The sequence below is a fragment of the Nannobrachium achirus genome, assembly GCF_963921795.1.
Source record: "Nannobrachium achirus genome assembly, chromosome: 20".
Classification (NCBI taxonomy): Eukaryota; Metazoa; Chordata; class Actinopteri; order Myctophiformes; family Myctophidae; genus Nannobrachium; species Nannobrachium achirus.
The window spans coordinates 2,365,195-2,380,194 of NC_137827.1; the positions used below are offsets into that span (position 1 = coordinate 2,365,195).

Here is a 15,000-nt window from a genome sequence, read left to right on the forward strand (position 1 = left end):
GAGGGGCTCTGGCATGGAGGAGAGGGAGAGGCCTCTTACTGTTACAGTAAGAGAGATGAAGGGCTCTGGCATGGAGGAGAGGGAGAGGCCACTTAACTGTTACAGTAAGAGCGATGAAGGGCTCTGGCATGGAGGAGAGGGAGAGGCCTCTTAACTGTTACAGTAAGAGAGATGAAGGGCTCTGGCATGGAGGAGAGGGAGAGGCCTCTTAACTGTTACAGTAAGAGAGATGAGGGCTCTGGCATGGAGGAGAGGGAGAGGCCACTTAACTGTTACAGTAAGAGAGATGAAGGGCTCTGGCATGGAGGAGAGGGAGAGGAGCTTAACTGTTACAGTAAGAGAGATGAAGGGCTCTGGCATGGAGGAGAGGGAGAGGCCTCTTAACTGTTACAGTAAGAGAGATGAGGGGCTCTGGCATGGAGGAGAGGGAGAGGCAGCTTAACTGTTACAGTAAGAGAGATGAAGGGCTCTGGCATGGAGGAGAGGGAGAGGCCTCTTAACTGTTACAGTAAGAGAGATGAAGGGCTCTGGCATGGAGGAGAGGGAGAGGAGCTTAACTGTTACAGTAAGAGAGATGAGGGGCTCTGGCATGGAGGAGAGGGAGAGGAGCTTAACTGTTACAGTAAGAGAGATGAAGGGCTCTGGCATGGAGGAGAGGGAGAGGCCTCTTAACTGTTACAGTAAGAGAGATGAAGGGCTCTGGCATGGAGGAGAGGGAGAGGCCTCTTAACTGTTACAGTAAGAGAGATGAAGGGGCTCTGGCATGGAGGAGAGGGAGAGGAGCTTAACTGTTACAGTAAGAGAGATGAGGGGCTCTGGCATGGAGGAGAGGGAGAGGAGCTTAACTGTTACAGTAAGAGAGATGAAGGGCTCTGGCATGGAGGAGAGGGAGAGGCCTCTTAACTGTTACAGTAAGAGAGATGAAGGGCTCTGGCATGGAGGAGAGGGAGAGGCCTCTTAACTGTTACAGTAAGAGAGATGAGGGGCTCTGGCATGGAGGAGAGGGAGAGGAGCTTAACTGTTACAGTAAGAGAGATGAAGGGCTCTGGCATGGAGGAGAGGGAGAGGCCTCTTAACTGTTACAGTAAGAGAGATGAAGGGCTCTGGCATGGAGGAGAGGGAGAGGCCTCTTAACTGTTACAGTAAGAGAGATGAGGGGCTCTGGCATGGAGGAGAGGGAGAGGCAGCTTAACTGTTACAGTAAGAGAGATGAAGGGCTCTGGCATGGAGGAGAGGGAGAGGCCACTTAACTGTTACAGTAAGAGAGATGAAGGGCTCTGGCATGGAGGAGAGGGAGAGGCCTCTTAACTGTTACAGTAAGAGAGATGAAGGGCTCTGGCATGGAGGAGAGGGAGAGGCCTCTTAACTGTTACAGTAAGAGAGATGAGGGGCTCTGGCATGGAGGAGAGGGAGAGGCCTCTTAACTGTTACAGTAAGAGAGATGAAGGGCTCTGGCATGGAGGAGAGGGAGAGGAGCTTAACTGTTACAGTAAGAGAGATGAAGGGCTCTGGCATGGAGGAGAGGGAGAGGAGCTTAACTGTTACAGTAAGAGAGATGAGGGCTCTGGCATGGAGGAGAGGGAGAGGAGCTTAACTGTTACAGTAAGAGAGATGAAGGGCTCTGGCATGGAGGAGAGGGAGAGGAGCTTAACTGTTACAGTAAGAGAGATGAAGGGCTCTGGCATGGAGGAGAGGGAGAGGCCACTTAACTGTTACAGTAAGAGAGATGAGGGGCTCTGGCATGGAGGAGAGGGAGAGGAGCTTAACTGTTACAGTAAGAGAGATGAAGGGCTCTGGCATGGAGGAGAGGGAGAGGCCTCTTAACTGTTACAGTAAGAGAGATGAAGGGCTCTGGCATGGAGGAGAGGGAGAGGCCTCTTAACTGTTACAGTAAGAGAGATGAGGGGCTCTGGCATGGAGGAGAGGGAGAGGAGCTTAACTGTTACAGTAAGAGAGATGAGGGGCTCTGGCATGGAGGAGAGGGAGAGGAGCTTAACTGTTACAGTAAGAGAGATGAAGGGCTCTGGCATGGAGGAGAGGGAGAGGCCTCTTAACTGTTACAGTAAGAGAGATGAGGGGCTCTGGCATGGAGGAGAGGGAGAGGCCACTTAACTGTTACAGTAAGAGAGATGAAGGGCTCTGGCATGGAGGAGAGGGAGAGGAGCTTAACTGTTACAGTAAGAGAGATGAGGGGCTCTGGCATGGAGGAGAGGGAGAGGCCACTTAACTGTTACAGTAAGAGAGATGAGGGGCTCTGGCATGGAGGAGAGGGAGAGGAGCTTAACTGTTACAGTAAGAGAGATGAAGGGCTCTGGCATGGAGGAGAGGGAGAGGCCTCTTAACTGTTACAGTAAGAGAGATGAAGGGCTCTGGCATGGAGGAGAGGGAGAGGCCTCTTAACTGTTACAGTAAGAGAGATGAGGGGCTCTGGCATGGAGGAGAGGGAGAGGAGCTTAACTGTTACAGTAAGAGAGATGAGGGGCTCTGGCATGGAGGAGAGGGAGAGGAGCTTAACTGTTACAGTAAGAGAGATGAAGGGCTCTGGCATGGAGGAGAGGGAGAGGCCTCTTAACTGTTACAGTAAGAGAGATGAGGGGCTCTGGCATGGAGGAGAGGGAGAGGCCACTTAACTGTTACAGTAAGAGAGATGAAGGGCTCTGGCATGGAGGAGAGGGAGAGGAGCTTAACTGTTACAGTAAGAGAGATGAGGGGCTCTGGCATGGAGGAGAGGGAGAGGCCTCTTAACTGTTACAGTAAGAGAGATGAAGGGCTCTGGCATGGAGGAGAGGGAGAGGCCTCTTAACTGTTACAGTAAGAGAGATGAGGGGCTCTGGCATGGAGGAGAGGGAGAGGAGCTTAACTGTTACAGTAAGAGAGATGAGGGGCTCTGGCATGGAGGAGAGGGAGAGGCCACTTAACTGTTACAGTAAGAGAGATGAGGGGCTCTGGCATGGAGGAGAGGGAGAGGAGCTTAACTGTTACAGTAAGAGAGATGAAGGGCTCTGGCATGGAGGAGAGGGAGAGGAGCTTAACTGTTACAGTAAGAGAGATGAAGGGCTCTGGCATGGAGGAGAGGGAGAGGAGCTTAACTGTTACAGTAAGAGAGATGAAGGGCTCTGGCATGGAGGAGAGGGAGAGGCCTCTTAACTGTTACAGTAAGAGAGATGAGGGGCTCTGGCATGGAGGAGAGGGAGAGGAGCTTAACTGTTACAGTAAGAGAGATGAAGGGCTCTGGCATGGAGGAGAGGGAGAGGAGCTTAACTGTTACAGTAAGAGAGATGAGGGGCTCTGGCATGGAGGAGAGGGAGAGGAGCTTAACTGTTACAGTAAGAGAGATGAGGGGCTCTGGCATGGAGGAGAGGGAGAGGCCTCTTAACTGTTACAGTAAGAGAGATGAAGGGCTCTGGCATGGAGGAGAGGGAGAGGAGCTTAACTGTTACAGTAAGAGAGATGAGGGGCTCTGGCATGGAGGAGAGGGAGAGGAGCTTAACTGTTACAGTAAGAGAGATGAGGGGCTCTGGCATGGAGGAGAGGGAGAGGCAGCTTAACTGTTACAGTAAGAGAGATGAAGGGCTCTGGCATGGAGGAGAGGGAGAGGCCACTTAACTGTTACAGTAAGAGAGATGAAGGGCTCTGGCATGGAGGAGAGGGAGAGGAGCTTAACTGTTACAGTAAGAGAGATGAAGGGCTCTGGCATGGAGGAGAGGGAGAGGAGCTTAACTGTTACAGTAAGAGAGATGAAGGGCTCTGGCATGGAGGAGAGGGAGAGGCCTCTTAACTGTTACAGTAAGAGAGATGAAGGGCTCTGGCATGGAGGAGAGGGAGAGGCCTCTTAACTGTTACAGTAAGAGAGATGAAGGGCTCTGGCATGGAGGAGAGGGAGAGGCCTCTTAACTGTTACAGTAAGAGAGATGAGGGGCTCTGACATGGAGGAGAGGGAGAGGAGCTTAACTGTTACAGTAAGAGAGATGAGGGGCTCTGGCATGGAGGAGAGGGAGAGGAGCTTAACTGTTACAGTAAGAGAGATGAAGGGCTCTGGCATGGAGGAGAGGGAGAGGAGCTTAACTGTTACAGTAAGAGAGATGAGGGGCTCTGGCATGGAGGAGAGGGAGAGGCCTCTTAACTGTTACAGTAAGAGAGATGAAGGGCTCTGGCATGGAGGAGAGGGAGAGGCCTCTTAACTGTTACAGTAAGAGAGATGAGGGGCTCTGGCATGGAGGAGAGGGAGAGGCCACTTAACTGTTACAGTAAGAGAGATGAGGGGCTCTGGCATGGAGGAGAGGGAGAGGCCTCTTAACTGTTACAGTAAGAGAGATGAAGGGCTCTGGCATGGAGGAGAGGGAGAGGCCTCTTAACTGTTACAGTAAGAGAGATGAGGGGCTCTGGCATGGAGGAGAGGGAGAGGAGCTTAACTGTTACAGTAAGAGAGATGAAGGGCTCTGGCATGGAGGAGAGGGAGAGGAGCTTAACTGTTACAGTAAGAGAGATGAGGGGCTCTGGCATGGAGGAGAGGGAGAGGAGCTTAACTGTTACAGTAAGAGAGATGAAGGGCTCTGGCATGGAGGAGAGGGAGAGGCCTCTTAACTGTTACAGTAAGAGAGATGAAGGGCTCTGGCATGGAGGAGAGGGAGAGGCCACTTAACTGTTACAGTAAGAGAGATGAGGGGCTCTGGCATGGAGGAGAGGGAGAGGCCACTTAACTGTTACAGTAAGAGAGATGAGGGGCTCTGGCATGGAGGAGAGGGAGAGGCCTCTTAACTGTTACAGTAAGAGAGATGAGGGGCTCTGGCATGGAGGAGAGGGAGAGGCCTCTTAACTGTTACAGTAAGAGAGATGAAGGGCTCTGGCATGGAGGAGAGGGAGAGGCCACTTAACTGTTACAGTAAGAGAGATGAGGGGCTCTGGCATGGAGGAGAGGGAGAGGAGCTTAACTGTTACAGTAAGAGAGATGAAGGGCTCTGGCATGGAGGAGAGGGAGAGGAGCTTAACTGTTACAGTAAGAGAGATGAAGGGCTCTGGCATGGAGGAGAGGGAGAGGAGCTTAACTGTTACAGTAAGAGAGATGAAGGGCTCTGGCATGGAGGAGAGGGAGAGGAGCTTAACTGTTACAGTAAGAGAGATGAAGGGCTCTGGCATGGAGGAGAGGGAGAGGAGCTTAACTGTTACAGTAAGAGAGATGAGGGGCTCTGGCATGGAGGAGAGGGAGAGGCCACTTAACTGTTACAGTAAGAGAGATGAAGGGCTCTGGCATGGAGGAGAGGGAGAGGCCACTTAACTGTTACAGTAAGAGAGATGAAGGGCTCTGGCATGGAGGAGAGGGAGAGGCCTCTTAACTGTTACAGTAAGAGAGATGAGGGGCTCTGGCATGGAGGAGAGGGAGAGGAGCTTAACTGTTACAGTAAGAGAGATGAGGGGCTCTGGCATGGAGGAGAGGGAGAGGAGCTTAACTGTTACAGTAAGAGAGATGAGGGGCTCTGGCATGGAGGAGAGGGAGAGGAGCTTAACTGTTACAGTAAGAGAGATGAAGGGCTCTGGCATGGAGGAGAGGGAGAGGCCTGTTACAGTAAGAGAGATGAAGGGCTCTGGCATGGAGGAGAGGGAGAGGCCACTTAACTGTTACAGTAAGAGAGATGAAGGGCTCTGGCATGGAGGAGAGGGAGAGGCCTCTTAACTGTTACAGTAAGAGAGATGAAGGGCTCTGGCATGGAGGAGAGGGAGAGGAGCTTAACTGTTACAGTAAGAGAGATGAAGGGCTCTGGCATGGAGGAGAGGGAGAGGAGCTTAACTGTTACAGTAAGAGAGATGAGGGGCTCTGGCATGGAGGAGAGGGAGAGGCCTCTTAACTGTTACAGTAAGAGAGATGAAGGGCTCTGGCATGGAGGAGAGGGAGAGGCCACTTAACTGTTACAGTAAGAGAGATGAGGGGCTCTGGCATGGAGGAGAGGGAGAGGAGCTTAACTGTTACAGTAAGAGAGATGAAGGGCTCTGGCATGGAGGAGAGGGAGAGGCCTCTTAACTGTTACAGTAAGAGAGATGAAGGGCTCTGGCATGGAGGAGAGGGAGAGGCCTCTTAACTGTTACAGTAAGAGAGATGAAGGGCTCTGGCATGGAGGAGAGGGAGAGGCCACTTAACTGTTACAGTAAGAGAGATGAAGGGCTCTGGCATGGAGGAGAGGGAGAGGCCACTTAACTGTTACAGTAAGAGAGATGAAGGGCTCTGGCATGGAGGAGAGGGAGAGGCCACTTAACTGTTACAGTAAGAGAGATGAAGGGCTCTGGCATGGAGGAGAGGGAGAGGAGCTTAACTGTTACAGTAAGAGAGATGAAGGGCTCTGGCATGGAGGAGAGGGAGAGGAGCTTAACTGTTACAGTAAGAGAGATGAAGGGCTCTGGCATGGAGGAGAGGGAGAGGAGCTTAACTGTTACAGTAAGAGAGATGAGGGGCTCTGGCATGGAGGAGAGGGAGAGGCCACTTAACTGTTACAGTAAGAGAGATGAAGGGCTCTGGCATGGAGGAGAGGGAGAGGCCTCTTAACTGTTACAGTAAGAGAGATGAAGGGCTCTGGCATGGAGGAGAGGGAGAGGCCACTTAACTGTTACAGTAAGAGAGATGAAGGGCTCTGGCATGGAGGAGAGGGAGAGGCCACTTAACTGTTACAGTAAGAGAGATGAAGGGCTCTGGCATGGAGGAGAGGGAGAGGCCACTTAACTGTTACAGTAAGAGAGATGAGGGGCTCTGTAGGGCTGTCACGATCATGACATGCCCTCCCCACTAGGTGCGGTCACCGCCTCCTAGCAATTCATTTTCAATGAGAGGCGGGCGGCTTTTTCGGCCGTGCAGCGAAGTTTTGGGCCGGCGAGGCAAGCGGGCGCGGTCCTGTGAAATCCCCCACGAGCATGCTCGTTTGTGCATGCGTACGCGGGCGGTGAGAGATGGATTGTGTTCATCTTTGTGAAACACCGTGCAGCGTTTACTCACTGAGCGAGTGTGTTTGTGTCTCACTGCGGTGCGGCCGCCGCTGATCCTAGCGGCAGCCCGGACGGCAACCGCGTCTAGTCTGGAGGGCACCTTATTGTCACTCAAATAATTGCGATTAACGATTTAATTGTGTACTTGTTGCAGCTTCCGGAAAGCTACTATGATGCTGTTCAGACGTAAACAAACATCACGTGGATTACACACAATATTTTAGCATAAGTTCATATTTAGGATAATAAAACCATGTCCCCTGGCTTAAACAACGTACGCTGTTTGGAAGTTTGTTAAACCATTTGAACCTCCGCTGAATTAGCTGAGTGATGGTGTTAATTATCTCCTGCTGTAATGGGACAAATTGAGACTTTCCCCACAGCCACACAGCTGTAGCTCTGGTAAACTTGTTTCAGGTAAACAACATTTCGGTCTTTTCTCATTACTGTTAAGTATTTTGTCTTGCACTAGCGACAACTTGGTCTGCAACACAGCTCTTTGTTACAGCAGAGTTGTGATCTGATGAGACATCACGTTGGACTTTCATAATCCTCCCAATTAGAATAGCAGTCTGCCATCATGTGGTCAAGGGATTCATTGATTTTAACATCACCTAGCAGGTATTAGATTATTAATTTATTTGTCACAGCCAGGGTTCATATTACTGTTGCATTGTATTATGTTGACATGGTTTTTAAAGCAGCACTTGGGGGAAAATCCTTTTATTGCAAACTTTTTTTTAAATATAAAACAACTCGTCTTCGACTACATGAATCCTGAGTCAGGGACAGTAGACAGGCTACCTACTGTAGCCAACCAGCTGAACGACTGACCGTTGTGGTTGTGGTTGGGGTAGTAGCTAGTTAGTGGTCCAGTAGACTGAGGTGTTGCAGGCTCTCATCAGAAGCGTTGGACAGGCAGGGTTAGGTTTAGGGGATAAGGTTAGGGTTTAGGGGGTTAGTATAGTACCTAGCTGGTGGTCCAGTAGACTCAGATGCTGCAGGCTCTCAGCTGAAGCGTTGGACAGACACCCCAGGGAGCAGGGGGTGAGCAGACCCAGCATGAAGGAACAGGACAACCATCTCATCTGTCTGCTGTTGGACAGCAAGTCCATGAGCAGCTGCTGGATCCTGAGGAAAGGAGGACATCATTACATCATTAATGATAGATTTGTCTTTAAAAATATTATTTTCCCCCTATATTTTTATCCCACAATTTTTGTCACCCGGTGTCAATTGAGTACCTGAGATGAATAACAGTCAAAAGGTGGTTGCACACTGCTGCGTTTTTCGTTGCGAAATGCGTTTTTCAGGGCAAGGAGAGAGAGAGAGAGATAGAGAGAGAGAGAGAGAGAGATAGAGAGAGCAAGGGACAGAGTGGTGCGCGAAACGGGTGGCAGTGTGCAAACGTGACTGACATAACGTGAGGTTGATTTTTTTATTTGCGTGCTCCGAAATTCACTCCGATATTCGGCCCGAAAAACGCAGCAGTGTGCAACCAGCTTAAGTCCGTATTTTAAAATTTTGGATAGACACTTTTTTGATTTACCAGACTGTAAACCACAAACTAGAAGTTTTTTCTTAAAGTATTAATGTACTCCCCTCTCATTTTGTTGAGTTAGATTGTTTTACTTAACTCATATATATTAGGAATTATAAGACATGATACTTATGGAAAGTGGAAAAACAGTATACTGTAATCTCCAACAGTTTGTGGAACAACAATCTAAGTCCTTACAAGCAATATTCAGCAGACAAAGGGAGCAGATAACATTAAAACAGACAATTAAACAAAATGAGGGGGAAGCGCATTGACAATTTAACAGATTAAAAATGACTAGTTTGTGGTTTACAGTCTGGTAAATCAAAAAATATATATATAAAAAAAAAATCAAATATGGACTGTTATTCGTTTCAGGTACTCATTTGTCTAAGCTGTAATCCTGGGCTCTGCTCTCCCTCTGCCAACCTGGGGAGAGCAACGGACTGACCTCATGCTTCCTGCTATGCATTCTATGGAAGAAACACGTTAACCAGTTCCTTTCCCCTCCATCAGGCTGGCCAGGGGGAGGCAGTATAGAGACCAGGATTACAGCATGATTTGTTTGTGTGGGTAACTACCCTAGGAGACACAGGGAGAACATGCAAACTCCACACAGAGACAGACAACTCCTAAAATTAATCTGAAATCTGAAATTGGTAACTACATGAGGCGCAGAGGCAGCCAAATCTATGTGTGATTTGATTTTAACCAATTGAACCACATGCCCTGCAACAGTTAATCAAATTAATTAATCAGTTTTATCGGTTGTAGAGTATTGAAATATTTTTAAATCAAATCACAGGGTCAAATAATCATCAGTTATTTGTTTCCCATACATAATGTGATTCAAGTGGTGGTGGATCCCTTTGTCCTGAGGAGAACTTTAGACACAAATAGCAGATCTACAAGCCGACAAGGCCTCACAGTCAAAGGTTTGGTGTAGACCAGGGGTTTTCAAAGTGGGTGACGGCCGGGGCACCCTGGGGTGCCGTGACGGCAGTCCAGGGGTGCCACAAGATCATTTGATAATATTTGGAATTTATTTGGACAAAAAATATTTAGTATCATTTTAAACTTAACCATAATGGCTGTTATCTCAACGTTTTCCTCGCAACATAATCACTAAAATATTGTCCCTCTCGGGCAGAAACCTTGTATTTCCAAGTTTCAAATGTGTACGTCTTTTGGTAAAGTAAAGCCCTGCTTCATGCCTTCATCATACAAGACTGTCGCACAAAACTAGTGAAAACAGCCGATCTACAAGCACACTTGTAGATTGCTTGTAGATCTGCTGTTTTCACTAGTTTAGTACATTTTATAGATGAAAAATACAAAACAAATGGTTTTGGACATTCAAGGTTTCCACCCGACAACGACGATATGCTATAAATATAAGGTGCTGGGAGTGAAAATTGTAATGTAGGGGTGCCTCGGATTAAAAAGAAATATTCATGGGTGCCCTGAGACAAAAACGTTAGGGAACCCCTGCTAGCCTTTTATAGGACAGCAGGTAACCAATGACAGCAAACCTTGCATGATCTGTCTCAACAACTTGCTATCTACATAACCTGTACATCTGTACATGTGAACATATAGGATAGCAGCTAAACAATGAACCTCATTACAGGTGCATGGATTGGTCAGCAGGGGGCACTGTGGTACAATCATCAGACTGGGATAGGATCACTCTATGGTTCTCTTCCTATTCTTATTTGAATCCTCTTTTCTACTGTCAAAGTGTCAGCTTTCCTGTTTAGACTTTTGGTCTGGTTTGATGGAAATCTTCTCTTGTGTTTAAAAAAACAAAACAAAAAAAGGCAAAGTTCTGTGTTCTATCCATCTGTCTTTCAATCTTATATGAGATACATAAAGTGGTTCCTGTGTAAATAAGCCAAACAGCTTACTAAGGATCTCCTTTGAGTTGACCTGTGATTGTACCAGACAGTGATTTGTACTGTCATGAAACTGTACCTTTCCTGTGAAAGCTAATACGTTCTTCAATCAATCAAATACAAAACTAAAGTGTTTTCCCATTCCTTACTCCAGTGTTTCTCAACCTTTTTTCTGCATGGGCACACTTTTCATGTCCCAAGAATCCATGGTCACACCAACATAATACGAAGAAACCTTGTATCTCCAAGTTTCAAATGTGTACGTTTCTTCGCAAAGTAAAGCCCTGCTTCATCACACAAGGCTGTCGCACAACAGTAGTGAAAACAGCCGATCTACAAGCACACAACGCCTCGCGGTGCGAGGCGTTGTGTGCTTGTAGATCTGCTGTTTTCACTAGTTTAAATCATTTTTAAATTGATAAATACAATACTGGCTTTCAAGCAGTTTCAAGGGGCACACTTGACCCTTCTCAGGGGCACAGCAAAGGTCCCCAGGCACAGTGGTTGAGAAACACTGCCTTAAGGACTTTGCACACTGCTGTGTTTTTCGGCTGTATATCGGAGTGAATTTCTGAGCGCGTGAATACAAAAATCAACCTCACGTTATGTCAATCACGGTTGCACACTGCCGCCCGTTTGGTATTTATTTTCAAACCAGGGATGATTTTTTCCGATTTTCGCAGCTGTTGCTACTGAGTCCCTTGCTCTCTCTCTCTCTCTTTCCTCTCTCTCTCCCTGGCTTTTGGATTTTGGATTTCCAAAATGCAAAGAAAACACGCAGTGCAGTGTACAACCAGCTTTACTCACTGCTTCCTTAATTCCTTAACCACTGCTTCTGTCTCGTCCTCTACTCACTTACTGTCTCTTCCTGAAGACGACCTTGAACAATGAAAGAGCTTCTGTTCTATGAAAGAACTCTTGTTGTTTTTCACCGTTCATGAACCTTCATGACCGTCTGTCTGTCTGCAGATGTGTTCTTCACTCCCACACATTCAAAGATGGTGCCCTGCATAGCTTCCTGTGCCATCAGAGAGTGTGTGTGTGTGTGTGTGTGTGTGTGTGTGTGTGTGTGTGTGTGTGCGTGCGTGCGTGCGTGCGTGCGTGCGTGTGCGTGTGTGCGTGCGTGTGTGTGCGTGCGTGCGTGCGTGCGTGTGCGCGTATTTTAAAACAGCCCATGTACTTCTGTATACTACATTTAGCTGAGGACCCCCTGGAACCCCCCCTCTCAAGGACCCCTGGGGGTCCCTAGACGCCACTTTGACAACTGCTTACCATTTAGTAATTCAGAATGAACTGATTCTGAACAGAGATTCATAACCAACTGTTTACATGGAAACTGAATACAAGTATATTCAAAACAAATGCTTATTGAGCCAGGCTTTTATCCAGCCCACTGTTGAGCATTTCTAATATTTTATGAAGGATGTGAGACCAGTTTGTGGCCACCATCTATGAAGATGACAATTGACAAACGAATCAGAATCAGATATTATCATTACATATAATTAAAACAATCATTTGTTAATGTGCAATAAGTGTTAAATGGCTTTATATTATTGATAGTACTGTAATAATTTCTTGATCGCCTCTTGTCTGGATTATTTAACCATGATGTCGTGGGCCGCTACCAGTGCTGTGTTCCACCTGTCACACGGGTATATGGAGTATGCTGGGAAGATTTTCTTTTTTAAAGCATCTGCCCTCGTCAACCTTTCAAAGTAGTGTATCTGATAGGCATTATGCACTGGCTGGCGTCTGCCCTGGACACATGAATAGCCACGGAGCATAGATTATAGTATGCCCTAAAAAAAAAGTCTAGAACACTCGATAACAAGCTTGATAAGCCCAAAAGCTTATTGATAGCGGGTAATCAATACATTTGTTATGGAGTTTGTATCGGGCTCTTGTTTGGAGCTCCATCCCTCAACGTGACCAAGTTCTCCGCGGCTACCAGCTCACTAGCTAGAGCAGAAACGGAAATAGGAAATAAAAAATAAACCTGTCGTACTTCGTCATTGGTACAGAAGGGGTTGAGTGAAAGGGTTAATGGTCATTATGTGATTGTTTTCCGGTCACAAGTAGGGTGTGATTGTTTTCCGGTCACAAGTAGGGTGTGATTGTTTTCCGGTCACAAGTAGGGATGGGTATCAATAAGCTTTGGGCTTATCAAGCCTGTTATGGAGCATAGCGGCCCATGATGTCATGTTTAAAAGAGGCGACCAAGAAATGATTACAGTACTATTCCTTATATAAAGCCATGTAACACGTATTGCACACTAATGAATGGTTGTTTAATGATAGGCAAAATATGTTTTACTTTTGTTAATTGTCATCGTCATAATCAGCCCCAAACTCACTGTCACAACAACTGCCCAATAATAAAAGAATACCAGTTCTGTTCAGAATTTGTCGTCTCACATCTTTCCACAAAATATTAGAAAACGCTCAACAGTGGGCTGATAAAAACCTGGCTCAATAAGCAGGATCGATAAGGTGCTCAAGCCACAACAACCTAACCCAGAAGACAGAGCAGGGCGGGTCATAGAAGAAGCTGACAGACACTTTGCTCTGGTCCAGAGTGCCAGCGAGGTCTCACTAACGCTCTGACAGACTGCTGGACACAGGACCAGGATTTCTCAGCCCCAACGAGGGCTCAACTTCAGTCAAAATAAACTAGACTACTTCACTATTCACCAAACCAAAGGTAGTTTTACGTTGTTGAAAGTCTATTCTCCGCGGTGGGAAACCTCTCAGCTCCCCACCCACTCTGTAAAATACATTATTTTTGTCATGACATAAAACGCATCCACCTCGAGCCACCGCAGATACAACCCGGAAATGAATGGCGGTCGAGGTGAGTGCATTTTATTTCATGACAAAAAACAGTGTATTTTACAGAGTGGGTGCTGAGAGGTTTCCCACCGCAGAGAATACTTTCAACAACGCAAAACTACCTTTGTTTAGGTGAGTAGTGAAGTAAACTCAGCACAAAAAGAAAGGAAACTTGACTTTGGTCCCTTATATCTCCCCTTTAATAATACCAAATTGTATTGTGTTTATGTTGTTTTTATCGTTGATTTGTCACCTTTACGAGGTACAGCTTGTAAGCATCGGGCATTCGATGCATTGAGCTACACAACCAAACGCGTGGGTAGCGCAGACCAACATTTTGCCAAAATGGCTTGCAATACTGTTCTGCTGGCATTTACTCTCGTTTTGGGCTTCCGACTGTTAAGCTCTAACAAAGTGTAAAAATGCCAATATGTGTTGTTTTTTCTCTTCCTTATTACTGTGAGAGAGTGCAATCATTCAATGCTCCAAGTAACAAAGGTGAACACCAAAAGAACAGTATTGCAGGCCTGCCAGGCCATTTTTTTGACCCACACGTTTGGCTGTGTTGCTCATTCCACGAATGTCAGATCCTTACAAACTGTACCTCGTTGTAAAGGTGACGAATCAACGATAACAATGTTATCAAATACAATACAAATTGGTATTATTAAAGGGGGGATATAATGGACCGAAGTCAAGTTTCCTTTCTTTTTGGGCTGAGTTTAGTTTAGTTTATTTTGACTGAAATAGAGCACTCGTATGGGTAGAGAAATCCTGGTCTAGTCTTTTAGTCAGCCGTCTGTCAGAGTGTTAGTGAGACCTGGCTGACGCTCTGGACCAGAGCTAACAGACACTGTGAAGCTCTTACTCTTTGATCTTCTTGTCTCCTTGGTGGATCTGGTCCAGACAGGAGCTGTCCATCAGACCTTCCTCCTGAAGAACACAGGTGTCTCCGTACAGACTCAACTTCTGAAGGTTCCTGGACGGGAGAGAAACAGAGAGGTTTAGAGTTATGGTTCTATTAGGAGAGAACAACACAGAGACATGGTTCTATAGGATAATGTATTTCACCGTTTAGACAGTTTTTGACATTTAATAATTATGGTCTAACACTCTCTAAAATTGCTATCGGCATCAGTCCGGTAGGGGTGTGAAAGAATATTCTATATTCGAAGATTCGTTCGAATGTTAACAATAAAAGAATATTCGAACGTAAAAAATGGAGCTTCGAATTAATTTATATTTAATTAAAACAAATCTACCGCACTTCTCGCGAGATTCTGGGCGCATGGAACGTTAAAAGGTGGCTGGTCTCGCAAGGCAGAAGTCTCCATTCGCTGCTGCAAAAGTGGGTTGATCTACAAGTCCACAATACGTCGCTGATCCAATACGTTCATTACGTTGTGAGCTTGTACATTGAGGGTGCCTATTTAGCGACACCGTCATACAGCGAAGAATAAACCTCCAGCTGCTTCACTTTCCCCTCACACTGTCACTGGCCGTCACATGTCGGAGTGGAGAGATGCACTCGTCCGCCTCGCAGACAGTGCACAGTGCAGCGCGCACACACAGTGCTTTTAAACTGGCTCACGTTGATTCAGAATGATTAACGAGTCGAGCTGAAACGGGCGACTCATTTAGTAATGACGGGAAGGCATACAAGAGACTTCCCCACCGAAAACACTATAAAAAAGCATGGATTTCTTCTCTCACCGAGTCAATCTCCCCGCACGCAGCCACGCGGTAACGGTAAAACTTCCTCCG

General features: G+C 47.0%; 1 protein-coding gene across 1 annotated transcript in view; it reads right to left on the reverse strand.

Moving 5' to 3' along the window:
* Positions 1-7,919: 7,919 nt before the first annotated feature.
* The window catches only part of fbxo33 (F-box protein 33), a gene marked incomplete at its 3' end in the record, with an annotated part of 35,091 nt that continues 28,010 nt past the window's right edge, over positions 7,920-15,000 (reverse strand). Inside the window, exons 2-3 of the mRNA XM_080750227.1 lie at positions 14,105-14,215; positions 7,920-8,100 (exon numbers count right to left, since the gene is read on the reverse strand). Of these exons, the coding sequence (XP_080606353.1) occupies positions 7,920-8,100; positions 14,105-14,215 (292 nt within the window). The remainder of the gene's footprint in view (positions 8,101-14,104; positions 14,216-15,000) is intronic.